The sequence below is a fragment of the Phaethon aethereus genome (genome assembly GCF_964289735.1).
Source record: "Phaethon aethereus genome assembly, contig: HAP1_SCAFFOLD_729, whole genome shotgun sequence".
Taxonomy (NCBI): Eukaryota; Metazoa; Chordata; class Aves; order Phaethontiformes; family Phaethontidae; genus Phaethon; species Phaethon aethereus.
Genome location: NW_028114257.1, coordinates 1 through 12,207, shown reverse-complemented (window position 1 = coordinate 12,207; position 12,207 = coordinate 1). Strand labels below are relative to the sequence as shown.

The following is a 12,207-nucleotide window of genomic DNA, read 5'->3' as shown; positions in this document are numbered from 1 at the left end:
AGCGCTGGGCGTCTTGGTCAGCTCCCCAACTGGGAGCGCTGGGCGTCTTGGTCAGCTCCCCAGCTGGGAGCGCTGGGCATCTTGGTCAACTCCCCAACTGGGAGCGCTGGGCGTCTTGGTCAACTCCCCAGCTGGGAGCGCTGGGCGTCTTGGTCAACTCCCCAACTGGGAGCGCTGGGCGTCTTGGTCAGTCAACTCCCCAGCTGGGAGCGCTGGGCGTCTTGGTCAACTCCCCAACTGGGAGTGCTGGGCGTCTTGGTCAACTCCCCAACTGGAGCGCTGGGCGTCTTGGTCAGTCAACTCCCCAGCTGGGAGCGCTGGGCGTCTTGGTCAACTCCCCAACTGGGAGTGCTGGGCGTCTTGGTCAACTCCCAACTGGGAGTGCTGGGCGTCTTGGTCAGCTCCCCAACTGGGAGCGCTGGGCGTCTTGGTCAACTCCCCAACTGGGAGCGCTGGGCGTCTTGGTCAGCTCCCCAACTGGGAGCACTGGGCATCTTGTTCGGTCAACTCCCCAACTGGGAGCACTGGGCGTCTTGCTCAGCTTCCTGACTGGGAACACTGGGTGTCTTGGTCAACTCCCCAACTGGGAGCACTGGCTGCCTTGCTCATCTCCCCGACTGGGAGCACTGGGAGCACTGGGCACCTGGGTTGGTGAACTCTCCAACTGGAAGCACTGGGCATCTTGGTCAACTACCTGACTGGGAGCACTGGGCGCCTTCATTGGTCAGCTACCCAACTGGGAGCACTGGGCACCTTGCTCAGCTCCCCTACTGGGAGCACTGGGTGCCTTGGTCAGCTCGCCAACTGGGAGCACTGGGAGCACTGGGCGCCTTGGTCAGTGAACTACCCAACTGGGAGTACTGAGCGCCTTGGTCACCTCCCCAACTGGGAGCACTGGGTGCTGGACCCCAGGGGTGCTCCCCAACTGGGGGCAGTGGGAGCACTGATTGCCTTCGTCAACTACACAACTGGGAGCACTGGGAGCACTGGGTGCCTTGGACAGCTACCCAACTGGGGGTACTGGACACCAGGGGCTGCTCCCCAACTGGGAGCCCCAGATACCTTGGTCCAGTGCCCAACTGGGAGCACTGGGCACCAGGGTCTGCTCCCAAACTGGGAGCGCTGGACATGTTGGTCAACTACCCAACTGGGAGCACTGGGAGCCTTGGACAGCTACTCAACGGGGAGCACTGGGCGCCTTGGTCAATCACCCAACTGGGAGCACTGGGGGCAGCGGGCGCCTTGGTCAGCCACCCAACTGGGGGTGAGGGACACTGGGGGCTGCTCCCCAACTGGGAGCACTGGGCGCCTTGGTCGACCACCCAGCGGGGAGCACTGGGCGCCCGTGGGATTGGGGGGGGGTTTGCCCCTGCCCCCCGCCCCCTCTAACGACTCTCTGCTTCTCTCCCCAAGGGTGGGCGCCCCCCCCGCCCCCCCCCACGCAACGCCCCCCCTCCCCGTGCAACGCCCCCCCCCTCTGTGTGCGCGCGTGCGACTAACACGCTTACCGGGGCCCCCCACTAACCTCCCCGCCCCCCGACTAATCCCGGGGGGGTGTCCCCCCCCCCGGCCCCCCCCAACGCCGGGGACGTCACCTCTCGTGTTCTGTGCTCTCTCCGCTGCGCGCCGGCGCCAGCACGCGGGGATCGGCCACGCCATGGTAAACACGCTGCGCTACCTGGTAGTTATCGCTCCGGCGTCACCGCGGCCGCGCCGCGGCCACCCCGCGCGACTCGGGGCCACTCGGGGCGCCCGCCCGGCCGCGGCCCCCCGAGGCGAGAACCGGCCGCTTTCCCCCGAAACGCCTGCCGGGGGCCGGGGGGGGACACGCTTGTCCTGCGGGGGGGCGGGGGGCCCGAGCCCCGCTTTTGGGGGCGAATCTCTGGGGTTTGGGCCGATCTCCCGCCGGACGCCGTCGGGCCTCGGTTCCGGGGCCAAAACCGGCCGCTTTCCCCCAAAATCCTGCCCGGGGGCCTGGGTTCTTTCCCTGGAGGGGCGACGTGGGGTCCCGAGCCCCACTTTTTGGGCTGATTTCCTCGGGATTTGGGGCTATTTTGTGCCACCCCCACCCCCCCCCCCGCAGCCAGGTCTCGGCTCCCCAGCGCCAAAACCGGCCGCTTTCCCCCCAGAAAAGCCCCTTCGGGTCGGGGGGGAATGTTTTTCCGCAAGGGGGCGCTGTGGCGGCCCAAGCCCCGCCTTTTGGGGCGAATTCTTGTGATTTTGGGCAACTTGAGACTCCGCGCCCACGCGGCCGGGCCTCAGCTCCCCAGTGCTAAAACCAGCCAGTTTCACCCCAAAACCCCACCCGGGCTCGCGGGGAGGCTGTTTTTCCCCGGGGGGTTGGCGCGAGGTCCCAAACGCCACTTTTTGGGGCGAATTCTTGGCTTTTTGGTCCGTTTGATGCCCCCTCCCCTTGCAGGCAGCCAGGCTTCGGCGCCCCGACCCCGAAACCAGCCAGTTTCCCCCAAAACCCAGGCTTGGGGGTGGGGTGATCAAGCTGGGGGGGGGGTCGTCTTTTTTGGGGTGCCCCCTCCCCGAATTGAGGATGGAAATGGCGTTTTCAGGACAAGCCCGTGGGCAGCTGCCGCCCCCCCTTCCCCCCCCCGCAGGCAGCGGGGCCGCCCCCGGCCCCCCGGCCCCGCAGGGATCGGGCCCCGCTGCCTGCGCCGGAGCCCTCGCACGGCTTTGCACGCCTTCGCACGGCCCCGCACGGCTCACTAACACTGTGCCCCCCGGCCTTCCTCCCCCTCCTCCTCCTCCTCCTCCTCCGCCTCCTCCTCCTCCCCACCCCTGGGTGCTGCTGGCGGCGCACCGGGGCCGGCACGGCTGCGGGGTGGGTGCCGGTGTGCGAGGCGCAGGATGGGCGCGCACGTGCGTGCACGGGCGTGCGTTGGTGCGAGGGTCACGCTGGGGCGTGCATGTGTGCATGCGCATCGGCGTGAGCCCAGCCTGGGGCACGCGTGTGCTTGAGCACGCAGCGACGCGTGCTCGCAGCCCGTGCGTGTGCGTGTGCTCACACGCGTGTGCGAGCTGCGCCCGGGCCGCCCCTGTGCCTCCCGCCGCCCCGGTGCTGCCGCTGTCCCTGCTGTCCCCGCACGCCCGCGTGCACGGCTCCTCGCACGTCCTCGCGCGCCCCTGCACGCCCTGGCACACCCCTCGTGCACCCTCGCACGCCCCTTGCACGCCCCTTGCACGCCCCTCGTACACCCTCACACACCCCTCGCACGCCCCTGCACGCCCTCGCACACCCCTTGTACGCCCTCGCACCCCTCGCGCGCCCCTCGCACGCCCCTCGTACACCCGCACACACCCCTCGCACGCCCTCGCACGCCCTCGCACGCCCTCGCGCGCGCTGAGCCCCACTAACAGCCATTTTTCTGTCTGAGCTTGGTTCTGTCTGAGGACCCCCAAAACTCGTTACTAATCCACCCCCCCCTCCCCGGTGTCACCCCTCGGTGTCACCCTGTCACCCCCGGCCCCTCCCCCCTCGCCACCCCCTCCCCCTCCTCACCCCCCCCGGGGGGCTCCTGGGGGGCGGGGTCTCCCGGGGGGCGGGGTCTCCCGGGGGGGAGGGCCCTGAGGCCGCGGCCTCATTAGCGGCGGCCGCTGATGAGCGCTGATCGCCCCGGGCGGGGGCGGGGCGCGGCCCGGGGGGCACCGGCCGCGGGGGTCCGTGTCCCCCCGCACCCGGCCGGGGCCCCGTAGCTGCGCCCAGGGGCAGCCTTGGGCCGCCCCGAGACCCCCGGTGTGCCCCCCCGGGGGTGCCCCAGCCCCCCCGGGCGCCTCCCGAGGCCCCCGGCCCGCCCCCCCGTGCCCCCTCACCCGCCCCATATCCCATCCACGCCCCCACCGCTGCCCCTGTCCCCCCCATTACCGCCCCTCCGCCCCCCTCGCCCCATCACTCCCCACATCCCCATCCCCCCCCCCGCCCGTCACCGCCATATTGCCCCCCATTGCCCTCCGTCGTCCCCACCGTCCCCCCACAGCCCCGTTCCCCCCCCATCGCCCCCAGCCTCCCGGGTACCGCCCCCAGCCCCCCCCACCCCTTTTGGGGTCCCCCCCCAGACACAGAAATGGCTGCGGCGGGCAGGCGGGGGGGGCCCCCGCTGAGGCCGGGCGCGCTCGTGCCGCAGGTGACGATCTCGGTGGACGGGATCCTGACGACGACGGGGTACACGCAGGAGGACTACACCATGCTGGGCTCCGACGACTTCTTCTACGTGGGGGGGTCCCCCAACACCGCCGACCTGCCCGGCTCCCCCGTCAGCAACAACTTCATGGGCTGCCTGAAGGACGTGAGCGCGGGGGTGTGGGGTGCCGGGGGGCACAGGGAGCACTGGGGTGCATGGGGGCGTGGGGAGCACTGGGGTGCACGGGGATGTGGGGTGCATGGGTGCACGGGGAACACTGGGGTGCACGGGGAGGTGGGGTGCATGGGTGCACGGGGAGTACTGGGGTGCACAGGGACGTGGGGTGCACAGGGACGTGGGGAGCACGGGGGTGCACAGGGAGCACTGGGGTGCATGGGGACATGGGGTGCACGGGGAGCACTGGGGTGCACGGGGATGTGGGGTGCATGGGTGCACGGGGAGCACTGGGGTGCACGGGGACACGGGGTGCACAGGGACACGGGGTGCACGGGGATGTGGGGTGCATGGGTGCACGGGGAGCACAGGGAGCACCGGGGTGCACGGGGACACGGGGTGCACGGGGATGTGGGGTGCATGGGTGCACGGGGAGCACTGGGGTGCACGGGGACACGGGGTGCACAGGGACACGGGGTGCACGGGGATGTGGGGTGCATGGGTGCACGGGGAGCACAGGGAGCACCGGGGTGCACGGGGACACGGGGTGCACGGGGATGTGGGGTGCATGGGTGCATGGGGAGCACAGGGAGCACCGGGGTGCACGGGGACACGGGGTGCACAGGGATGTGGGGTGCATGGGTGCACGGGGAGCACAGGGAGCACCGGGGTGCACGGGGACACGGGGTGCACGGGGATGTGGGGTGCATGGGTGCACGGGGAGCACAGGGAGCACCGGGGTGCACGGGGAGCACCGGGGTGCACAGGGATGTGGGGTGCACGGGGACACGGGGTGCACGGGGAGCACCGGGGTGCACAGGGATGTGGGGTGCACGGGGACACGGGGTGCACGGGGTCCGGTGCCGCGGGCCAGGGGCGCCCGTGGGACACGCCCCCCGCCCCCCCCAGGTGGTCTACAAGAACAACGACTTCAAGCTGGAGCTGTCGCGCCTGGCGCAGGAGGGCGACGGGCGCGTGACGCTGCACGGGGCGCTGCTCTTCCGCTGCGAGGCCGTGGCCGCCCTGGAGCCCGTCACCTTCGGCACGCCGCAGGCCTTCCTGGCGCTGCCGGCGTGGCGCGCGGCGCGCGCCGGCTCCGTCTCCTTCGACTTCCGCACCACCGAGGCCAACGGGCTCCTGCTCTTCGCCCAGGGGCGGCCGCGGGGGTCCGGCCGCCCCCGGCCCGACTACTTCGCCCTGGAGCTGCTGGACGGGCACCTCTACCTGCTGCTGGACATGGGCTCCGGCGGCGTCAAGGTGCGCGCCAGCGCCCGCAAGGTCACGGACGGCGAGTGGTGCCACGTGGACGTGCAGCGGGACGGGCGGAAAGGTGCGGGGGCCGCGAGGGCGCCGGCGCGGGGAGGGGCGGCCGCGCGCGGTGGGGGGGGGGCGGGCGGGCGCGCCCCGGGGTCCCCGCGGCGCCCCCGACGCCGCCGGTGCCCCCCAGGCTCGGTGTCGGTGAACAGCCGCAGCACCCCTTTCCTGGCGAGCGGTGAGAGCGAGGTGCTGGACCTGGACTCGGAGCTGTACCTGGGGGGGCTCCCCGAGGGGCGGCCGGGCCCCCCGCTGCCCCCCGAGCTCTGGACGGCCTTTCTGCGCTACGGCTACGTGGGCTGCGTCCGCGACCTCTTCGTCAACGGCCGCAGCCAGGACGTGCGGCGGCTGGCGGAGGAGCAGGCCGCCCCGGGGGTCGCCCCCTTCTGCGCCCGCGAGCCCCCCCGGCACTGCGCCAGCGGGCCCTGCCGCAACGGGGGGCTCTGCCGCGAGGGCTGGAACCGCTTCGTCTGCGACTGCCTCGGCACCGGCTACCTGGGACCCCGCTGCGAGACCGGTGCGTGGCCGCGGGGGGTGGTCCTGGGGAGGGGGCACCCGGGGTGCTGGGGGTCTGCAGTGACGGGGTCCCCCCAATAGCCCCAGTGTGCGGTGACGGGGGTCCCCCCGATCGCCCCGGTGTGCGGTGACAGGGGGTCCCCCCGATCGCCCCGGTGCACGGTGACGGGGGTCCCCCCGATCTCCCCGCTGTGCGGTGGAATGACGGGGGTCCCTCCGATCGCCCCGGTGACGGGGGTCCCCCCGATCTCCCCGCTGCGCGGTGGCATGACAGGGGTCCCCCCAATAGCCCCGGTGTGCGGTGACGGGGGTCCCCCCGATCTCCCCACTGCGCGGTGGCGTGACAGGGGTCCCCCCAATAGCCCCAGTATGCAGCGACGGGGGTCCCCCCGATCGCCCCAGTGTGTGGAGCCCGGGGGGTCCCCCCAATAGCCCCGGTGCGCGGTAACAGGGGTCCCCCCGCTCGCCCCGCTGCATGGTGACGGGGGTCCCCCCGATCGCCCCGGTGCGCGGTGACGGGGGTCCCCCCGATCTCCCCGCTGCGCGGCGGCGTGACGGGGGTCCCCCGCAGAGGCGGCGGTGCTGAGCTACGACGGCAGCATGTACCTGAAGATCCTGGTGCCGGGGGCGGCGCAGACGGAGGCGGAGGACGTGGCCCTGCGCTTCATGTCCCCCCGCGCCTACGGCCTCGTCCTGGCCACCACGTCGCGGCAGTCGGCCGACACGCTGCGGCTCGAGCTGGACGGGGGCCGCATGAAGCTCACCGTCAACCTGGGTGAGCCCCCCGGCACCCCCGACCCCGGCGCGGTCCGCGACGGCGCGCGCGCGGCGGGGTCCCCGGAACGGCCCCCGGAGCGGTGCCCGAGGCGGCGCTCGTGACCCCGGAACGGTCCCCGAAGTGATGCTGGAGTCGGTGCTGGGACCTCGAAACGGTGCCCGGGACCCCAAAATTGCACCTGAGACCCCAAACCGGGCCGGGTCCCCTAAACGGCACCTCTGGGGGGCGTCACCAGAGCCAACTCGGGCACCCACGTCCCTGTCGGGTCCCATGTCCGTCTGTCCGTCCCCCCCCCGCCGGGTTTGGAGCCTTCGTGACCCCCCCGCTGCCACTTGGGGCATGGCGCCGGGACCCCCCGGAGGGGCTGGGATCCCCCCCAGGGATCTGGGATCCCCCAGGGTCGGGGTCTCCCTGCAGCCACACGCAGGGTGGGTGGACCCCCACGCGGCTGCAGGTCCTCTGTGGGCTCGGGGACCCCCCACGGGATTGGGGTTCCCCCCTGCAGCCCCACAGCACTGGGGACCCCCCGAGGGGCTGGGGACCCCCCATGGGATCGGGATCCCCCCTGCAGCCCTGGGGACCCCCCAATGGGGCTGCAGCCCCCCTGCACGGTTGGGGACCCCCCCGTGGGATTGGGGATCCCCCCTGCAGCCCTGGGGACCCCCTCGTGGGATTGGGGTCCCCACGGGTCCCGGCGCGTTTGCCCCCCCCGCCCCGCAGCGGTTGACGAGGGGGGGGCCCAGCCCTGGGGCGCCCGATCCCCCCGGATCCCCCCGATCCCCCGGGATCCCTCGCACCCCCCGGGCTGGGCCCTGCGAGGTGGCCGGGACCCCCCGCGAGGTGCCTCTGAGACCCCCCAGGACCCCCCGGCACAGGCTGCTCCTGTGCTGGGCCCCAGCCCAGCCCCCCCCCGCTCAGTCCCCATCTTTATCCCAGGCCCAGTCCCCATCCCCAGTCCTATCCCAGTTCCATCCCAGTACAATCACATTCCATCCCAGTCTCATCCCAGTCCAATCGCAGTCCCATTCCATTTCAGTCCCCATCCCCAGTCCCATCCCCAGTCCCATCCCAGTCCCGTCCCAGTCCCCATCTCAGTCCCATCCCAGTCCCGTCCCAGTCCCCATCTCAGTCCCATCCCAGTCCCAGTCCCGTCCCAGTGCTGTCCCAATCCCCCTCCTCAGTCCCATCCCATCTCCAGTTCCCATCTCCAGTTCCCATCTCCAGTTCCCATCTCCAGTTCCCATCTCCAGTTCCCATCTCCAGTTCCCATCTCCAGTCCCATCCCAGTCCCCATCTCAGTCCCGTCCCAGTCCCGTCCCAGTCCTGTCCCAATCCCCCTCTCCAGTCCCATCCCATCTCCAGTTCCCATCTCCAGTTCCCATCTCCAGTCCCCATCTCCAGTCCCATCCCAGTCCCAGTCCCCCTCTCTAGTCCCATCCCAGTCCCCATCTCAGTCACATCCCAGTCCCAGTCCCGTCCCGGTCCCGTCCCAATCCCCCTCTCCAGTCCCATCCCAGTCCCATCCCAGTCCCATCCAGTCCCGTCCCCGCTGGCACCTCGCGCCGCCCGTCCCGGCCGCCCCCCCTCGTCCCCGGGGCGGTGACGCCGGCTGCGGCTCCGAAGGGCCTGATCCTGCTCTCTTCTCTCCCCAGACTGCGTGCGCGTGGGCTGCCACCCCAGTAAGTGTGCGCCCCCCCCGGGCCCCCCGTAGGGTCTGCGCACCCCCCCGTGCCCGGGGGTCCCGCGAGGCCGCGGCCGCGCACACGCGCGCGCGAGGCGTGCGCGGGGCGGGGCGCGGGTGCACGAGGCCCCGCGCGTGCGGGCGCGGCTCAGCCCCCCCCGCCGGGGGCACGCGCGCGTGCGGGGGCCGGGGGCGCGCAGACGCGCGCGCGCGAGGCCTCGCGTCGCGCGCGCCCCGGCGAGGACGCCGGCCGTGCCGGGGGGCGGCGGCGGCACGAGGGCGCGTGCGCGGGGGGGGGCGGGGGGGCCGCGCGCGCGACGGCCGTGCCCGGCGCGCGACAGCCAGCTCCGGACTCAGGTGAGCGGGGGGTCCCCACGCGAGGGGAGGGGCCCGGGGGGTGGGAGCACGTGGGCGTCGGGACGCGCCCGCGCGCACGCCCCCGTTCTGCGCACGTGCCGCGGCGGCGCGCGCAGTCGCTCCGCGGGCGCGCAGGGGTACGCGCGCACCCCCCCCGCACGCGCCCCCCGTTTCCCTCCCCACGGGGCCCCGGGGGGGTCCGCGCGCGCGGCGTTCGCCGGAGCGGGTGCGGGGGGCTTTCGGGGGTGGGGGGGTGGTGTGCGCGGCCCGGCTGACCCCCGCCCCCAGGCAAGGGCCCCGAGACCCTCTTCGCGGGGCAGAAGCTGGACGACAACGAGTGGCACACGGTGCGGGTGGCGCGGCGCGGGCGCAACCTCCAGCTCTCCGTCGACAACGTCACCGTGGAAGGTGCCGGCGCGCGGGGGGGGCGGCGGGGGGCGGCGGGGCGGGGGGGGGCGCGGCGGGGACGCCCACCGCCGCCCCCCGCCCGCCCCCGCAGGGCAGATGTCGGGCGCCCACACCCGCCTGGAGTTCCACAACATCGAGACGGGCATCGTGACGGAGCGGCGCTTCCTGGCCGCCGCGCCCTCCAACTTCCTGGGCCACCTGAGCGGGCTCCTCTTCAACGGGCGGCCCTACCTGGACCTCTGCAAGAACGGCGACATCAGCTCCTGCGAGCTCAACGCGCGCTTCGGCCGCCGCGCCATCGTGGCCGACCCGGTGGCCTTCGGCGGGCGCGGCTCCTACGTGGCGCTGGCCACGCTGCAGGCCTACGCCTCCATGCACCTCTTCTTCCAGTTCAAGACCACCGCGCCCGACGGCCTCATCCTCTTCAACAGCGGCAACGGCAACGACTTCCTCGTCGTCGAGCTCGTTAAGGGGTGAGGGCGCGTCTCCAGGGGGGCGGCCGGGGCGGCCCGGGGAGCTCCGGACCTCCTGGGGGCCCCGACCCCCCCCGGGGACCTCGGGGAGCTCCGGACCTCCTGGGGGCCCCGACCCCCCCCAGGGACCTCGGGGAGCTCCGGACCTCCTGGGGGTCCTGACCCCCCCCCCCCCACCAGGGACCTTGGGGAGCTCCGAACCTCCTGGGGGTCCTGACCCCCCCCGGGGACCTCGGGGAGCTCCAGACCTCCTGGGGGCCCCGACCCCCCCCGGGGACCTCGGGGAGCTCCGGACCTCCTGGGGGTCCTGACCCCCCCCCCCCCCACCAGGGACCTTGGGGAGCTCCGGACCTCCTGGGGGTCCTGACCCCCCCCGGGGACCTCGGGGAGCTCTGAACCTCCTGGGGGTCCCGACCCCCCCCCGGGGACCCCGACCCCCCCCCGGGGACCCCAACCCCCCCGGGGACCCCCTCCCCATGGTGCCCGCCAGGCCTCAGGCCCTGCCCCCTTGGCCCCGTCCCCACCCCTGCTGATGAGGCCCCGCCCAGTTGTCTCAGGCTCCTCCTCCTTGGGTCAGGCCCCCCTCGGATCAGGCCCCTCCCCATTTGACCACACCCCTAGGTGAGGCCACGCCCCCCATTGCAGGTGCTGCCATCCTGTCTCTGACTGGGGGGCCGCCCCCTTGGCTCAGACCCCTCCCCATTCGACCACACCCCAGCTCGGGCCACTCCCCCCCGGTCGCAGAGGCCGCCTTCGTGCCTTCGACTTGGGGGGCCGCCCCCTCGGCTCAGGCTCCTCCCCCTCTTACCAGACCCCTCCCCATTCGACCACACCCCAGCTCGGGCCACTCCCCCCCGGTCGCAGACGCCGCCTTCGTGCCTTCGCCTTGGGGGGCCGCCCCCTCGGCTCGGGCGCCGCCCCCTTGGCGCAGGCCCCTCCCCCGCCCTGGCCCCGCCCCCGCCGCGCCCGCGGCCCCGCCCGGCTCAGGCCCCGCCCCCCCAGGTACATCCACTACGTTTTCGACCTGGGCGACGGCCCCTCGCTCATGAAGGGCAACTCGGAGCAGCCGCTGCACGACGGGCGCTGGCACGAGGTGTCGGTGGCCCGCGAGGGCGGCACCCTGCACGGGCTGCGGGTGGACGGGCGCCCCGTCACCCAGCACGGCCAGGGCGCCCGCAACCTCGACCTCAAGGGTGAGCGGGGCGGCCGCGGGGCGGGGGGCGGCGCGGGGCGGGGGGCGGCCGCGTCACCCCGGTGACCCCCCCGCCGCCCCCCCAGGGGAGCTGTACGTCGGGGGCGTCAGCAAGGGGCTGCTGGGGCGGCTGCCCAAGCTGGTGGCGTCGCGCGGGGGCTTCCAGGGCTGCCTGGCCTCGCTCGACCTCAACGGCCGCCTGCCCGACCTGCTGGCCGACGCGCTGCACCGCGTGGGCCACGTGCAGCGCGGCTGCGACGGTGAGGGGCGCGGGGGTGCAGGAGGGGCAACGGGGAGGGGGTACGGGGGTGCACAGGGGTGCAGGAGGGCGCGTGGGGGTGTGGGGGGGGTGCAGGAGGGGGTACGCTGGTACCCGGGGGTGCACAGGGGTGCAGGAGGGCACGTGGGGGTGTAGGGGGGGTGCGTGGGGGTGCAGGAGGGGGTACTGGGGTGCAAAGGGGTGCAGGAGGGGGTACGCTGGTACCCGGGGGTGCACAGGGGTGCAGGAGGGTGCAGGAGGGCACGTGAGGGTGTAGGGGTGCGGGGGGGTGTAGGCGGGGGTACTGGGGTGCACAGGGGTGTAGGGGGGTGCAGGAGGGTGCGTGGGGGTGTAGGAGGGGGTACGGGGATGGATGGGGTGCAGGAAGGAGGATCGGGGGACACGGGAGTGCAGGGGAGGACACGGTGCCGAGGGAGGGTGCAGGAGGGGGTGAGTGGGGGTAGGGGGGTGCAGGAGGGGGCACGGGGAGGGGGTACGGGGGTGCACAAGGGTGCAGGAGGGTGCAGGGGGGTGCGCAAGGGCACGCGAGGGTGCTCGCAGGGTGCCCAGGGGACTGCGGGGCTGGGCACGGGCACCCAAGGGTGCTCGGGGCACGTGGGGTGTGCACGCGGGGGTGGCGTGGAGGGCGCACGAGGGGTTTCACGAGGGCGCTCGGCGGCGGACGGGCGCACCGGGGCGTGCGCGGGGCGCGCAAAGGCGGGCGGGCGCACGAGGGTGCACGAGGGTGCAGAGGGGCGGACGGGGTGCACGGGGACACCCGGGGCCGGGGGGGGGGGGAAGGGGGGGGCACCCCAGTGACGCCGGCGCCCACAGGCCCGAGCACGACGTGCACGGAGGAGTCGTGCGCCAACCAGGGCGTCTGCCTGCAGCAGTGGGACGGCTTCACGTGCGACTGCACCATGAC

At 73.6% G+C, this 12,207-nt stretch overlaps 1 protein-coding gene across 1 annotated transcript; it reads left to right on the top strand.

Moving 5' to 3' along the window:
- Positions 1 to 1,642: 1,642 nt before the first annotated feature.
- Positions 1,643 to 12,202, top strand: LOC309416149 (neurexin-2-like; the record flags this gene model as incomplete). The annotated part of the gene is made up of 11 exons (XM_082015726.1): positions 1,643 to 1,681; positions 4,134 to 4,295; positions 5,214 to 5,634; positions 5,752 to 6,135; positions 6,706 to 6,909; positions 8,565 to 8,591; positions 9,239 to 9,358; positions 9,450 to 9,831; positions 10,834 to 11,024; positions 11,110 to 11,283; positions 12,117 to 12,202. Coding segments are annotated over exons 1-11 (2,175 nt in total), but the record flags the coding sequence as incomplete, so codon positions are not given.
- Between the last annotated feature and the right edge of the window lie 5 nt (positions 12,203 to 12,207).